This window comes from Triturus cristatus, chromosome 4_1 (assembly GCF_964204655.1).
Source record: "Triturus cristatus chromosome 4_1, aTriCri1.1, whole genome shotgun sequence".
In the NCBI taxonomy this organism is placed as follows: domain Eukaryota; kingdom Metazoa; phylum Chordata; class Amphibia; order Caudata; family Salamandridae; genus Triturus; species Triturus cristatus.
Window position 1 is genome coordinate 62877924 of NC_140585.1, and position 16705 is coordinate 62894628.

The following is a 16705-nucleotide window of genomic DNA, read 5'->3' on the forward strand; positions in this document are numbered from 1 at the left end:
AACAGCTTAGCAGCCAAAGACATCAGAAAAGCTCTGGAACTGCTCCTCGCGACCAGGTAAGCATTAATCACTTTACCCGGTACGCGCACTGTTTTAAAAAAATATATATATGAAAGTTGAACTGTCCACTGTAGCGCGGTTTCAAAAACTTGAAAAATGCCAAATTACAAGATTGAGCACACAGTCCCTACAAAATGGTGGCACACCAAATCCAGTAGAAATCACTCAAAATTGAAACACTTTCAACTTTTCATCTGCCGCAGGTTCAGAAATACCACTTTCCAAATGGCTCCGAAAAGGTGACAGTTATCCTCAGAACACAATTCGCTGCCGCCCCTTCCCAGCACACGTGGCTGCTCCCTCTGGAGAGTTGAGAAACAATTCATCAATTTCAGCATACAGTTCAAAACTCTGCCGCCGATTACCGGCACACATTGCTGGTCCTTCTGGACAGCCTCCAATTTAAAACGAGAACCAGATGTAATGCCCAACGCTTACTTCTGTAGGCTGTCTGATGTTACAGACACCGGTGAGACATTCAAGGCGTTAGGCATTAAGTTCAGTTTCTTCTCTTTAGTTTTGTTACACATGGTTTCTTTTCTCCAATCGTCACTAGTGTAAAATCCAATAAAAGATGATAACTCTTTAGCTGCTGTGTTCCAGATGTAGATTTATTGTAGGTATAAAGTCATAGGATGAATAGACACAGAGTAAAATCAAGTAAGTAGAATCCAGTAAAGGTTAAGGTAAGTGCCCCACCGGGAGCAGCTGCCCTGCTGCTCAGCCTCCAAGGTAGCCGACAGTACACTCAAAAATACACAGATAGAACTATGGATGACATCATAGAGACAGGCTGAGCAGCAGAGTACAAGACATTAAGAAAGAACAAATAAGAAGAAGAAACAGGATGCAACACAATTCCATCACAAGTAATATACCTGCGATATCTCTGCTGCCAATACCTGTCTGCTTTATGTCTATTTCTACTTTACCATGGTATCTGACTTAATGTCTTACGTTTGGTGCAGGCATGCTTCTCGTTGGTGGATGGAGCATTGGCAGAGTGGGACAAGATGTTCATTGCTTTCAGGTGAGTGCAGGATTTACACCGTTGGGAATTTCTTAAAATCAGCTTTACCTTACTCCCTGTTCATCACCTTCCATATTCCCTTACTTCTGCGTACTCGCTCAGCAGGGTTCATTGACAGCTAAAGCAGGGGAGTGACTCGAACACCACAGACATCAGGTAATTATCTGATAGACAAACGCCATGGTTGGCAGTAGAAGGATCAAAAGCGCCTTTAGAGAAGCTCGCCCGGGACATAAAAACAGAGGAAATGCACAAGTAGCTACTTATGAGGTACAAACAGAGGAGGCGAACATGTAGGTACATGCTCCAGTTTGGGTCCGTTTCAGGCTTTTAATGGGCTGGGAATTGGTGTGCACTGTATCTTAATACTGCGGCTGATAAAGGCACTTGCTGCAAGGGTGTTACCACTTTGACACTTTACAAGAGGGGAGCAGAGCCTTAGAAAGCACAACACCTGAAGGTTGCCTGCCCTGAGGGGAAGGTGAGGGTCCAGGTGTCAGACAATATCATCAAGGGACATAAAAGCATCCTAAGAAACACAGCGGCAGAGAGGCGAAATTGTCAGCCCAGATGGAGAAGAGCTGGGTCCTCCACTGTTTCCGGAACAGTAAGTGATATTGAATCTTTCTAAGGTTAGGAGGCATAGAATTCCATCGGGTCGGAGCTAAGTCATGGAAGGAGAAACATCAGGTTCTGACTCTGCGGTGACGAGGGATATGGGCCAGGTTTAGATTGGTGGAGCGTAGAGTTCTGGTGGGCATGTAAAATTGCATCCAGGCAGCAAGGCTGGGTACTCCTTGGATCTCTGTTTTTTTTTTTAGTTCATTTTTAAACAATTGTCGTGCATCCATTTGGCCAACGCAGATACACAGTTGTTAGATTCGACACAAAAGCCAGTCGACTCTGCCGACACGGAAATAATTACCTGAGTGTCATCAGCATTCGACACTAGCGAGATATCCCAAAATATTTTACTACCTCTACCAGAGGTCTGATGTGAATAATAAAAATGGTAGGACTGAGCTCCGAACCCAGAGGGATGCCAGTGATCTTTGTGGTGAGGCGAAAGGGGGGGTGGGGGGGGTATAACTTTAAAAGACCATTCCTTTTAAAAGAAGGTAAACCAGGCCAGACCTCTGCCCTGTACCCCCAGGTCAGTGAGGCGAGTTAATATTATTGCATGTGAGACAGTGTTGAAGGCTGCACTTAAATCTAGGAGTATCAGAGCCTGGGATTTGCCAGCATCTGCAGTACTGCAAAGGGATTCAGTAACTGTTAAAAGAGCAATTTCGGTGCTGTATGATCTAAATCCATTTTGGGAACAATCTAAATATTTTATATTGTTCTATTATTTTGGTTAGGAGATTGTTTACATGTTACTCCCCATCCTTGGCCAGAAACGACAGAAGAGAAATGGGTTGATGGTTTTCTGGCTGAGTGGCATTTAGCAAAGGCTTTTTTAGAAGACGGATAACCTTGGCGTGTTTCCATGATAGATACTTCTTCAGTGCTCAGCAAGAGTTTGGCTAATTCTAGAAATATAGGTGTGACGCTCTCTTGAAATTTTAAATTATAATCAGACTTAAATGGGTAATCCGGAGATCCAGATTTCACTTGACGCATTAAGGTGGAAATAGAATCTGCATCAAGTGGAGCCAATTGGTCCAAGGGAGCCCATTGCGAGTGGTAGGTCCCTGTGTCAAGAGAGACAGGTTTGACGGTTTTCTCACCCCTGTTAAAGTAAAGATAAAGATCATTGACCAAGCTTGCTGCAGTGGCTGTTAGAAGCTTCCGCTAATTCAGGAGTGGAGGTGGGTTTATTCAGGTTGTTCATAATAGAGAAGATTTCCATGCTTTGGTGAAAGTCTCCGCCCGTTCCTTATTGGAGTCTAATAGAGGCATACTCCTTTTGCTAAACCTTGAAAAGGCAGATGGGTCCAGTTTATGCCACTACTTTCTAATTGTGGGGTTACCGGTAATGTTTTTTTCAACACTAGGTGTATCAATGGTTATAGCCACCAAATAATGGTTTGACCAGGTCACTGGAATAGGGGGAGCAGTTTGAAGGGTGACAGGTTGGAAAAAACAGGGTCCAGCAGATGGCCGGCCTTATAGCTGAATGTTTTACTAACTGAGCTAATTGGAAAGCGGCCAGGTCATTAGTAAAGTCCTGGATTTCTTTATTGTTGATTAGATCAAGATGAAGATTCAAGTCTCCAATTATGCTCAAGTTGGACAATTGAAGTGAGTGCAATGTAGAGCACTCTATTAGCGATTCCCTGGGGACGCATCGGAGCAGGGCCGGGACACCGACTACAGTCCCCAGGCTCCACCGCACGCTGCATCACTCTTCCCGCGCCCGGAGGCGCTTAAAGGCAGCAGTGAGGTCCCAATGTGGGGGATGCATCGGAGCAGAGCCATGGCACGGACTACAGCCCCAAGGCTCCACCAAAGGTTCATCACTCTTCCTGCACCCGGAGGCGCTTAAAGGCAGCAACGAGGACCCGCTGTGGGGGACGCATCGGAGCAGAGCCGGTGCACGGACTACAGCCCCCAGGCTCCACTGCACAAAGCATCACTCTTCCGGCACCCGGAGATGCTTAAAGGCAGCAGCGTGGTACCTCTTCACGGGACTCGACCGGGCGAAGGGCAGGCCCATCCATGCCCGTAGGAGGCTGGTCTGAGCTGGCCCCCCCCTAACTTCTAAACTCCCCAGTTACAGGCCCACCACGAGCAAGAAAAAGCTGAGAGCAACAGAGGAGGTAACTGTTACCTCTTTAGATACCTTTCAGGCCAAGGCAACATCGGCATTAGAAAAATAAATCGCACTTACAGAAAAGAATTTCGTTGGGGTCAGGGGCAGGGCAGTCATCTAATCTAGTTGCTTCTCCAACTGAGGGGGGTGTAACAAAACTATGTGGGGTTTCTCTTCCAGATTTGCCGGCAGTCTCTGTACCAACCCCTGAACATTCACAGCCTGCCTCTACATTTAGTTGGAAACCAACTGACGCTACCTCCGTAAATGCTAAATGAAAAAGAGGGTATGCGATACTACCCTCCAAGTGTCCTGCCAAGAAGATCAGAAAGGTCGCTATGCCAGCCAGTTCCACATGCATGAATGGCCAGCAACATTCAGAGACTACATTTCCCTCATATTGCTGTGATCTTCTTGATAACTTTAAACAACTTTTGCAACCGATCTAGGCCCGTTTAGATTCTATAGATCGCACTTAAGGTCATCCCCACTAATGTCTGTAAAACTCTTAAAAACTATAATTATGGAAGTCATAATTTGTGTTTTAATTGTGAAAACATGATCCTTGGTAGTGAGTTAGCTAAATCGCCCTCTACTTCTATTGGTCATCCTTGTGTTGAAAATCAGTTGGCCCCCAGCAGGGATCCTATAGGTCCAGACCATGTAGATTTGGTCCCTAGGTGTTGCCCACCGCAGGTGATCATATAAGATTCTATGGGTAACTTATCAAGACCACAGGTTAAGGTAAATGCTCAGTCAGGTTAAGGTAATCCCCCGTCTACTCGGGTCCATAGCAGACCAAATCAGAAATACATGGACTTCCCTCCTGCAGCTTGTCACCATGTTCAAATTTTAGTCAACGTGCCTTTACTACGTTCCAATCTTAGAAAATCTTCACTTCAGCTGATGGCCAAGGCTCGACACTGGATGACTCAAAACTCTTATAAATGTAATCTTATCCAAAATCATTTGATAATGTCCAGAAGAACGCAGTGAATTGGGTCGGATGTAAAAACAACCAATAATGACTGGTTATTGTAAACTTTGATAATGAATGGCTAGTGAGAGACCTATTAGGGAGTTTACCGGTTGCCCCTTCACTCCATTCTCAGATTTATGTAGTCTTGTTGGGCTTTTTTTATAGGTCCGCACCAGTACGTAGTTCCACCGTACTCACTCAGGGCCTTTCTTTAGTGAGAACTGGTCATAAGCCTGCGCAGGTGGCTTTTGATGCCCTTGCCCAATCAAATAGGTAGTCATTGTTGGAAGATATGGAGGCATGTGATTGACTGATCTCTCCACTAAATCATTTGCCTCCTCAGTCTGTTCTTTAAAACTATTATCAAACGGTTTCTGGTTTGGTACCCGTGGAGAGGGTTCAGTTGGTCGTTTTAGGTTCACTAAGCAGTATTACATCCTTACCAATTGACCCTACATCATCCTTCTCACCAGTACCAACAGCGATTCGGTCACAGGAGTCCCCAAGTGATATAAAGTTTCTCTCTAGGAATATAGCGGGTTATGAAAACAAAAAGGATAATCAAAATTGGCATAAAGTGTTTACAAATTCTGATATCTGCTTTCAGGTACATTGGGCAGAGCAGTCGGTCTATGTAAATGGCTACAGCTCCTTTGTTACAACAGCAGTTCCATCAGCAGCAGGTAGATCTAAGGGGGGCTTACTCAGAATTATAGCAAACACGATCACCCGCCAGCTCCGGGAATCGTAGGGTGCCCAGCAGGGGAGGAATCACCTCCGCAAGATTTGACCTACGGCACGGCCTGAAGCCGGGACCCACAGTACTGGGACCGGCCGATTGTGGAGCTCCGTCTGGCCCTCTGCAGTCTGGCGGTGGCCCAGCAGCTTGGAAGCGGGCGCGGAGGTCCCTGGAGTGGCGGCCGCTTGGGCAGAGACTGCCTGTGTGCACGGCAGTGGTGGTGGCGGAGATCGCGGAGCCTACCCAGAGCTCCAGTGCGGTGGAGAGACAAGCTGCTGGGGTCGATGCAGGGCACGCCGGCCGTGAGGCGCAAGATGGCGGCAGCGCGTCCCTGACTCTGGAAGCCTCCCGTTGCCTCTGCCATTACACCAATGTGGAGGGATACACCAGGGAGAATCGTGGTCCACTTCGACTTCTCTGACCTGCACCCCCTGCTGCAAACCCCCCCCCCGGCGAGACGCTTGTGGCGGTGCCTTCCTTTTGCGGGGGTGGTGCAATGACTCCGCGCACAGCTGTGCCCTTGACTCAGTGATCGGCGGACCGTGGGGGACTGGACTGGCAAGCTTTGATCCTGACCTGCTCAGAGTGCCCACTCCCCCTGCTCTGGCCTGTCTGATCCCAGGCCGTGGGTGCAAGAGGAGCCACAAAGTTGGTGCGGCCAGGTAGAGCCTGGGGCACTGATCTATTGCCAGCAGGGTTTGTGGTGCTACCTGCATTGGAAGACCTGAGCGGAGCCAGCTCAATTGGGTGGGGGTCGGTGGGGAGTGTGGGGCTTGTGTTGGGTCCCCCCCCACCCAATTCATCCAGACGGTGCACGAAGCTGCCCGGGTCTTGTGGAGAGGCCTGCTGAATCCGCTTCTCTCCAGCCCGGGCCGGCGGCGGTACCTGGGCCCGGCGCAGAGACGGGAGAGAGCTCTCGTGACCACCACTGGAGGATACATTACAGAGCAGTGGACTACGGCGTCCGGGGGGGATCTGCGGGGCCAGAAGCAGTGAAGGGGACTGAGTCTGGCGGGGGCGCACTGGAGGAGAAGTGGGGCGCACAGCAGCTTGCTAGGAGGGTGCGCAGGCCGTGCGGTGGTTATTGGTGGCGGCACATTCCTAATGGTGATATCCATCCTCTGCTTGTCTCACCTCTGCCGCCCTTGTCTGTTCGTGTGGAGCACCTTTGCCCCATATCCGGCGATTCCTCGCCACCCCTCTGGAATTGACTGGTTAGAGTGGGCTGGTGCGGGCCACGATGGACCGCGTCAAGGCCACGGGACCCAGTGGATCCAAGAACACGCAATCAAACAAACTGGACAGCTATACTGTCCCTAAAGACGCACAACAGTCCATGAGCCCAGAGACTCAGGATCCGGGGGACCGGGTGAGGAGGAGCAAGAAATCTCGCTCAAAGATGTTATGGCCGCCATCACAGGGGTCAAGACTTCTCTGGACACTGTGGCTATAGATGTCAACCTCATTAGGGTGGATATGGGCAAACTAAAAAGGTAAAGCAAGTGGAAATTACGCCAGCAAGCCTAGTTGACGATGTCTCACAACTCCAGGGGGTGGTCAAGGACCTCCAGGACTTCCGTACCCTTACCGCCCTCAAGTTGGACGACTACAAAGGCCGCCTGCGTCGAAATAACATACGCATTCTTGGGGTTCCGGAAAACTCGGAGGGGCAAACGCCGGACCATTTTGTCGAGGATCTTATTCTCAAATATTTGCAACCCAAAGGCCTCAGTAAGTTCTTTGTTGTCGAGCATGCCCACAGGATACCGGGCGGCCGTCCCAGGCCGGGCGCTCCCCCGCGGCCCATGTTGGCGCGGGTCCTGAACTTCTGTGATAGAGACGTTATCCTTCAGAACTCCAGAGCTGGAGCCCCCCTGCGGTATGAGAACTCTGACATATCCTTCTTTCCGGACTTTACAAAAAACGGGTGCAGCGACAAAGACGATCCTTCATGTCGGTCAAGCGTGTCCTCAGAGATCGGGGAATGAAGTACTCCATGCTATTCCCTGCCCGTCTCCAGATTGAGGCGGAGGGGCGAGTGTGGTTTTTCGATCATCCCGAGGCAGCTGCTGATTGGATTGAGAGTAGGAATGCGAGGAGTCTGGCCGACCGAGGTGGGGGTGGCACGGACAATAGTCAATCGGCCTGAGAAGAGACCTGTCCGGGGGTCGGGCTTGTACCTTTGGTAGTACGTGGTGGGTGGGGGGGGGGGCTTCTGGTGCCTTTGCCATTTGGTAAGTGGACTTACATGGACCTGTGTAACTTGATTAAGATGGGTATACAGTAGGTTTGCCGGGCTGGGTAGGGGCGGACTACGTCTTCCCCCCCTCCGGGTTTTTTCTTTCTCTTTTGAACAGTTTTCTAGGGCGACAGGCATTCTACAAGTTTTTCATTGGCAGTTCTAAGCCCAGAGGGCAGGACAGTGGGGTTGGGGGTTGTTGGGTAGGAGTGTTTTATTTTTGGTTTGAAGTTTTGATTGCATCAGCAACTGCTATTGATACAATGCTTAGGGGAGTGGTAGTGACCGCAGTGAATTTCGATATATTTGGATATGGCACCAGTGGGGGACAGTGGGGTTAAACTGTTGAGTTGGAATGTCAATGGGCTGGGGGTTAAAATCAAGCGTAGTGTTGTTCTTCAAGGTATTAAGCGTCATGCCCCTGACATCGTTCTACTGCAAGAAACCCATTTAGTTGGAAATACATGCAGGGCACTGCACAGAGGGGGTTACGTCTTATTGGCTCATGCAGGTTCACCACGGGCTCCCGGGGGGTTGGCATACTGATGAAAAAGGCCTTTCCCCTTGTAGTGCAGAATACTTGGTTGGATGCTAGAGGACGATATGTTGGGATTTCGGGCATGTGGGAGGGCCACCCTGTTACCTTCCTGTCGGTCTATGTACCTCCGGGCATTCAGGCAACAACGTTCAGGGACTTGGGTACGTTGCTGTTGGAGATCCCAGAGGGCCTCTTGGTGTTGGGAGGGGACTTGAATTCGGTGGTTTCTGGGGACCTGGACCGGCACCCCCCACAGGCTCTCGCTCGCACTACTGGCTGCCGGACTTCCTGGAATCCCTGGGGCTGGTGGATGTACGGAGGGTCTTTCACCCCGATGCTTTACACTATACCTTCCATTCCGGGGCACATGGGAGTCTATCTCGAATCGATTACTTTCTGGTACCTGCCTCCCAAATTGCCCATGTCCAGGAGGTAAGGCATCTGGCTAGGGGCATTTCAGATCACTCGCCGGTCTGGCTCCAGGTGGCGCTCGGTCACCAACAACTGGGGCGAGTCGCCCCCATCAATCCATGGTATCTTCATGATCCTCATTCGCCGGGAGCTCCTTGGGGCCATTGATAACTATTTCAATGAGAATGAAGGCTCGGTGGAATCCCCGCAGATGCTTTGGGAGGCCTTTAAGGCAGTGATACGGGGCCAGGCCCTTTCCTTAATATCTGGGAAGAAGAAGAAACAGCGCAAAGAACTGATAGTGCTGGAGGTAGAGGTGGGGAAACTGGAAGCAGATCTAAACGTTGCGGTCACACCAGACAAGCTCCACAATCTCAAACTCAAACAGCAGGACTACAGGGCGCTTAAGACTGACCAAGAAAAAGCCATAGGAAGAGCGGTTCAGGGGCGTCTGTATGAGGTGGGCGACAAGGCCGGGAAACTCTTGGCCTGGTTGGACAAGAAAGAGTGGGCAGGTCGGCTAGTGCCTGAACTTCAAAGGCCGGAGGGTACTTCCCTGTCGGACCCGCAAGCAATTGCGGACTGCTTCGCGGCCCACTACCAGGCTGTCTATACTTCGACAGCCCCCTACCCTATCGAGGACTCCCGCCAGGTGCTCACCGATATAACTTTGCCCAAGCTGTCGGCGGTCGACCATGACTTCATGGAAAGTGACATATCCCACGATGAAATAGCGACAGCCATACGATCGCTCAAGCCTGGTAAAGCCACTGGCCCTAACGGGCTACCGATTGAGTTGTACAAGCTCAAACCAGACAAGTTAGCCCCGTATCTGAGGGCCATGTACGAGGACGCGAGGCAAGCAAGAATCCTGCCAATAGACCAACGTACTGCCACAATCGTTACTATTCACAAAGAAGGGAAACCCAAGACTGAATGTGGTTCCTACCGACCGATATCCCTGTTGAACGCTGAGCCCAAGATCTTGGCTAAGCTTCTTGCTACCCGGCTCTTGACGGCGATTGGGTTTCTGGTCCACCCTGATCAATCAGGTTTCATACCGCACCGTAACACGGCGCTGAACATGCGCAGGGTTCATGGGGTTCTGGGAAGGGCGACCACAATATTGGAGCCGGTGGTGATAGTCTCCCTGGACGCGGCCATGGCCTTTGACACCATCGAATGGCCCTACCTTTGGGCAGTGTTGGAGAAATTTGGATTTGGCCCCAAATACATACAATGGGTGCAGTTACTGTATTCCCAACCTATGGCCCAAGTGGTGGTTAACAACAAGAAGTCGACTGCCTTCACGCTAGGCAGAGGGACCCGTCAGGGCTGCCCCCTGTCCCCGTTGCTGTTTGCCCTAGCGTTGGAACCTCTGGCAGCGTGGATACGTCAGGACCTGAGTATAAGGGGTATGCGTTGGTCCCCAGACTGGGAGAACCGGTTTTCTCTCTATGCGGACGACATCATCTTGTACTTGTCCTCCCCAAGGAAATCACTGATAGTGGTCTTGGATATCTTCATGATCTTTGGACGGTACTCCGGCTATTCCATAAACTGGAGAAAATCCCTCCTGTTTGTGGCGGCGGGTGAGCTCCCGATTCTGCCGCATGGGTGCCCACTGCAAATTTGCACCAGAGGGTTTACCTATCTAGGTATCTTTCTCAGTTTAGATTTCTCTCTTCGTTAGTCTCGCAACCTTCAGCCCCCCCGCTTCAGCTGCGCGTAGACATTGTGTGGAAGTACCGATGACACAAAGACGTAGGTTGCGGGAGTAAGACGTTTAATCGTCAACCCTTAACAGCTTCCCCACAGCAGTAACTGTTCAGCATAGAACATCCAGAACAGGACGTTCGGACATTCTAGATCACTACATTCACCATTCCACCATGAGTAGGAAGAACATGACATCACAACACATTTCCCTCCTCTTAAACATTTTAGAGAAAAACAATAATACAATATATAAAAAACATAAAGAAAAGAAAACACAGATGTAAAGACAAAATAAATGTCATCTTGTGTCATCTTAAATTCACAAAACCCCTTTGGAAACACTCCTTTTGCTTCTGCGCAAAACAGGAAACGTTCCTTCGTCAGAATCACTTTTCTTTCCAACATCTGATGATGTGAAACTTTTACTACCAACACTCATACCCTGATCATTCTCCTCCTCTCTATTGGTAATTATTTTATGTACTCTGTTCTTATTCCACCACTCACGTCCTTTAACCCTTACAGCATTTCTTGACACTGCATCAACCTGTACGGGATCTTTAAACTTGGAATTCCCTTTTACCACATGCGTAAGAATCTTGATTCGAACCCAATCACCCACTTCTATTTTTGTTTGTTTCACGCCTACTCCATGCTTTTCATCATAATACTCTTTCATTTTTTTTTTGGTACTGTTCAACCTTAGACCTCAACGTCTCATCATCAGGGTTACTCCTGTCCATTTTAGATTGAAAAGACCTTAACCATGGGGGACATAACTTAGACGTTGAAACAAGCCCCCTCATAAGTTCAAAAGGACTTTTACCCGTAACGGCGTTGGGAGAAGTGCGGTGAGACCACAACATGCTCTCAACAGCCTCTAGAACAGGAACAGAATTTTGTATAGACCACTGTATACATTCAACCAACGTCCTATTCCTTTTTTCCACCAAACCATTTGCCTGTGGGTGATAAAGAGCAATCCGTTTATGAACCATAACATTTTTCTGCAGAAAAGGCTTCATTTCACTAGAAGTGAACTGAACACCGTTATCCGACACCAGTTCTTTAGGTAAACCTTCCCTCAGAAAAATTTTCTTAAGAGAATTTAAAACCGAACTAGTGTTGGGCTCTTCCATAAAATCAACCTCCCACCACTTGCTAAAATAGTCCACAATGACTAAAGCAAATTTGTATTGATGTGGTAACATATTAAATGGACCGATGAAATCAATGGTAATCTTGAGCCACGGCCCTTCAGGTAAACTACTGGGTTGTAAAGGAAAAGTGGAAAGCTTAATACCCTTGTCACTGTTAACACAAATGACGCATCTTTCAATTTTATTAATAATCTCGGTGTCCATGGCAGGCCACCAATAGTCTTCTCTGATTTTCCTTTTCGTAATGGTTTGTCCCAAATGCCCTTCATGTCCATTTTCAACAATTCTTTCCCTCAAACCAAAAGGAGGAACAAATCTATCACCTCTCATCAAAATTCCGTTCTTCTGAACATGAAGTTCATCAGCAATTTTTGCATAAACTTGCAAACTAACAGGCAACACTCGTTCCCTTGGCCAACCTTCAATCACACATTTCTTTACAACAGCCAGATCCGCATCAACCTCCATACTCAATAACCATTCTTCTTCACTAATAGCTTGTCCTTGGCACACATCCACAGAAGCTATCAGGCATTCATCAAAATCTTCGTCACACTCATCAGAATTGATTCCTGCTGAAATTGGAGCACGTGATAGAAAATCTGCCCTTACATTTTTACCTCCGGGTATATATTCAATTTTGAGGTCATATTGTAATAACTTCGCACTCAATCTCGAGATTCTTGGAGTATGATCTCTTATAACTACCAGATAAAATATTCACTAAAGGTTTGTGATCAGTTTGCAAAACAAACCTTCTACCCCAAATGTAACTTTTAAACCTTTCCACCGCCCAACAACATGCTAAAAGTTCTTTCTCGATGACAGAATATATTTTTTCATTGTCTCTCAGTGATCTAGACGCAAATCCTAACGTAACTTCTTTTCCATGCTTGTTTATCTGAGATAAAGTCGCACCCAAACCTTCATTACTTGCATCTACAGTAATGATACATTGTCTTGATGAGTCAAACGGTGCTAAGATACCCGGAGAACTGATCTCTTTCTTCAAATTGTCAAATTCCTTTTGACACTCGGTAGACCACGTGAAGATTTTTTTCTTTTTAAGTAGCTCCCTCAAGTTCGCAGTTTTAGTCGAAAAGTTCTCAACAAATTTAGCATATAATTAAACAAACCCCTAAAAATGATGGAACATGTTCTTTCGTTGTTGGACACGGTGCTTTGATAATGGCGTCGACGAGACCAGGTCTTGGTGTAATCCCTTTCTCCGATCTAACATGACCAAGATACTCTATACTTTCCTTACTGAATTCACATTTTTTAAGATTTGCAACAATGCCCGCCTTTTTGAGTCTAATTAGAACTTGTTCCATTAATTCATCATGTTGTTTAGAATCTCTTCCTGCCACCAGAATATCGTCCTGAAACGTAACAACTCCTTTTAAACCATTCAATACATTCTCTAGCACACGTTGGAAAACTGAAGCGGCAGAAGCTAGCCCAAAAGGCATTCTTTTGAATTGAAATGTCCCGATGGGAGAGACAAAAGCTGTGTAATGTTTAGATGAATCGTCAAGGACTATCTGGTGGTAGGCGGAGGATAAATCCATTTTGCTAAACACTTTTGCTCCAGAGAAAGTTGAGACAATGTCATCAATACGTGGAAGAGGGTGTGAGTCTATCCAAATTACCTTATTTAAACTCCTAAGGTCCACACAGACCCTAAGTTAGCCATTTTTCTTCCTTGCGATAACCAAAGGAGATAACCAAATAGACGATTCAATTGGTTCTATGACATCATCCTCACACATTTTCTTGAGAATCTGTGATAACTCATCACATACGCTGAACGGAACATTCCTCAACTTGTGTTTAACTGGAACAGCACCACTGTGCACTTTTTATCATGTGTTTGAATCCAGAAATCCTTCCCAATTTATCACGGAATACATCCTTGTATTTGTTTATCCATACCACATCGTTGGGTGCCTGAACAGAAAGGTTAGCACATGGATGGTCTGGAACCAAAGAAACTTGAATTTTCCTACCTGGCCTGAGCGTCATGCCGAATAGCCCTTGGTGGTACCACCTTAGAATATTCAGCCCCTTCTTAGCCACATATATCTTCCCAAAAATCAGTTTCTCTTTAAACTTTAAATGACTTTCAAAATAACCTGTTAGCTCTATCTTTCTCCCATCATAAGTGAAAGGATTTCTATCTGGAGGAAGTAAAGGCTTATCGTTCCACATTTCCTTAAATAATTCTTCAGTGATGATGGTCATTCTTGCTCCAGAATCAATTAACAATTTCAGACTTTTACCATCAACCAAAATGTTCTCATATGGATCAACACAATCCATTTCATCACTTTGGACTACAACAATCATGTCTTTTTCAAATTGCTCATTCATATCTTTATAGGTGATGTCACTTCCAATCACAGTATTAACCTTTATATTTTCTTTTGGTCTTTGACATACTTTTGCAAAATGGCCAGTTTTATTACACAACCTACACTTTACATTCATTGCAGGACAAGGACGCCCGTTTAAACCATGTCTTGTGTTACCACACCTAAAACAAATGTTTTTTTGACTGAAAAAACTGTCCTTTCCCTCTTTTTAAAAAAAAAAAAAAAAACTTACCAGGACCTTTCTGTGTTAACCCTGTACTCTCCTTATTAATTTCTTTGACAACTGACACACCAGACTCTTCATTTTTTTTTTTAACTCCCTTGACGATTTTTGTAATATTTCTATACTTTTTACTATATCTATTGTTTGTGAGTGAAGGATTTTTTAACGTCAATAATTTTTCCTGGACCTTCTTGTCCCAACATCCGACCACAATCTGATCCCTAATCAGTTGCGACGTGAAGTTCTCAAACTCACATTCTGCCGCTAAAGTACGCATAGCAGCTACATAAGTAATAATTGTTTCGTCCTGCTGCTGCTCCCTAGTGAAAAACTTGTGTCTGTTTACAATAAGACTGGGTGGAAAGTCGTATTGTTTTTCTAATTTCTTTACTGCTAACTGATATTCGTCAATATCATCCTCATCTTCTCCTACCTCATACGGTGGAAGATGTTCGTATACTGACTGACCTTCAAATTCCAAACTGTGTTCTAATAAGAATTTTTTCCTTTCTGGACAGTATCTATTACCCCCTATTGCACCAAGGTATTTTGTGAATGCTCTGTACCAGGATCGCCATGGAATAGGTGGGTCCCCAGGAACCTGAAGGAAAGGAGGAGGTGCATTGATGCTTTGCATACTGATAACAAGAAAAACCAAAGATTACACAGCCGACTGATAGTGCGCAAATCAGTATCAAAGTCCCATATTCGTATAGGTCCTGTGCCAAACAACTCCGAGACCTCCTGAAGGAAAGGAGGAGGTGCGTTGATGCTTTGCATACTGATAACACACCAACCAAAATGTTTATGACTAGTGAAAAATACTGCAGATGTAGGTCTCAGAAATTAAACTACCATAGATAATACCATTGAACTAACACTTTACCCTTAAAGGTTAATCTTTACTTAAAATAACACGGTTTAACCAATATAAGTAAAGTAAGGATGCGTTTTTCCTCCTTGGAACAGATAATAAAGAACACTAAAAAATGTTTACAATACACTATACAGGGACAAATTATGAGGATACTTCAACCAATACGGTCATGTTATGGCGTTTATGTCGAGATTAGACTTTGCACGCTTTTAATTCATGTGAGCGTGTCACAGTGTAGATCCACACCTTTTGATTTTCCTTCTTACATGAATTCACTTGACACACATAAAATTAATGTGAGCGTGTCACAGTGTATGTTTGCTCCATTAAGTACTTCACACACCTTTCCCCGTGTTCTGCTCGTTTTCATTTCTCGCTCGCCTTTCCCTCTGTGCGAGTCTAACACGCTTTGCTCGAAGACAGCTTTTAAACAATTCAGTGTTGCCTTGGATGTTTATGCGTAACCAAGGGAGACAGAGACAAAGATAAAATGTCCGCCGAATGCGTGCTCACGTAGGGTAGGCGCGTCACAGCGCGTTAGCCAGATGCCTGTTCTCTTAAGAATAACAATGCAAAAGATCCGCAAGTGCGAGCTGACGTGTGACGTTGTTTCGCTGCGCAGCCAATAGATTCGTGGTTGCTAAGTGGATCAGCTTACTTAGTTACCAATGCGCATGATGCCCATCCCGCCAGCTCCGGGGATCGTAGGGTGCCCAGCAGGGGAGGAATCGCCTCCGCAAGATTTGACCCACGGCACGGCCTGAAGCCGGGACCCACAGTACTGGGCCCGGCCGATCGTGGAGCTCCGTCTGGCCCTCTGCAGTCCGGCGGTGGCCCAGCGGCTTGGAAGCGGGCGCGGAGGTCCCTGGAGTGGCGGCCGCTTGGGCAGAGACTGCCTGTGTGCACGGCAGCGGTGGTGGCGGAGATCGCGGAGCCTACCCAGAGCTCCGGTGCGGTGGAGAGACAAGCTGCTGGGGTCGATGCAGGGCACGCCGGCCGTGAGGCGCAAGATGGCGGCAGCGCGTCCCTGACTCTGGAAGCCTCCCGTTGCCTCTGCCATTACACCAATGTGGAGGGATACACCAGGGAGAATCGTGGTCCACTTCGACTTCTCTGACCTGCACCCCCTGCTGCAAACCCCCCCCGGCGAGACGCTTGTGGCGGTGCCTTCCTTTTGCGGGGGTGGTGCAATGACTCCGCACACAGCTGTGCCCTTGACTCAGTGATCGGCGGACCGTGGGGGACTGGACTGGCAAGCTTTGATCCTGACCTGCTCAGAGTGCCCACTCCCCCCCGCTCTGGCCTGTCTGATCCCAGGCCGCGGGTGCAAGAGGAGCCACAAAGTTGGTGCGGCCAGGTAGAGCCTGGGGCACTGATCTATTGCCAGCAGGGTTTGTGGTGCTACCTGCATTGGAAGACCTGAGCGGAGCCAGCTCAATTGGGCGGGGGTCGGTGGGGAGTGCGGGGCTTGTGTTGGGTCCCCCCCCCCCCCCCAACTCATCCAGACGGTGCACGAAGCTGCCTGGGTCTTGTGGAGAGGCCTGCTGAATCCGCTTCTCTCCAGCCCGGGCCGGCGGCGGTACCTGGGCCCGGCCTGGCG

The 16705-nt window shown here is 47.6% G+C and overlaps 2 protein-coding genes across 6 annotated transcripts in view; one reads left to right on the plus strand and one right to left on the minus strand.

Moving 5' to 3' along the window:
* Positions 1 to 16705, plus strand: part of LOC146839525 (uncharacterized) — a 133050-nt gene that overhangs the window by 55182 nt on the left and 61163 nt on the right. Inside the window, exon 5 of the mRNA XM_085651579.1 lies at positions 1029 to 1090. Within this exon, the coding sequence (XP_085507705.1) occupies positions 1029 to 1090 (62 nt within the window). The remainder of the gene's footprint in view (positions 1 to 1028; positions 1091 to 16705) is intronic.
* Positions 1 to 16705, minus strand: part of LOC146839526 (uncharacterized) — a 101169-nt gene that overhangs the window by 12413 nt on the left and 72051 nt on the right. The window lies entirely within an intron of this gene.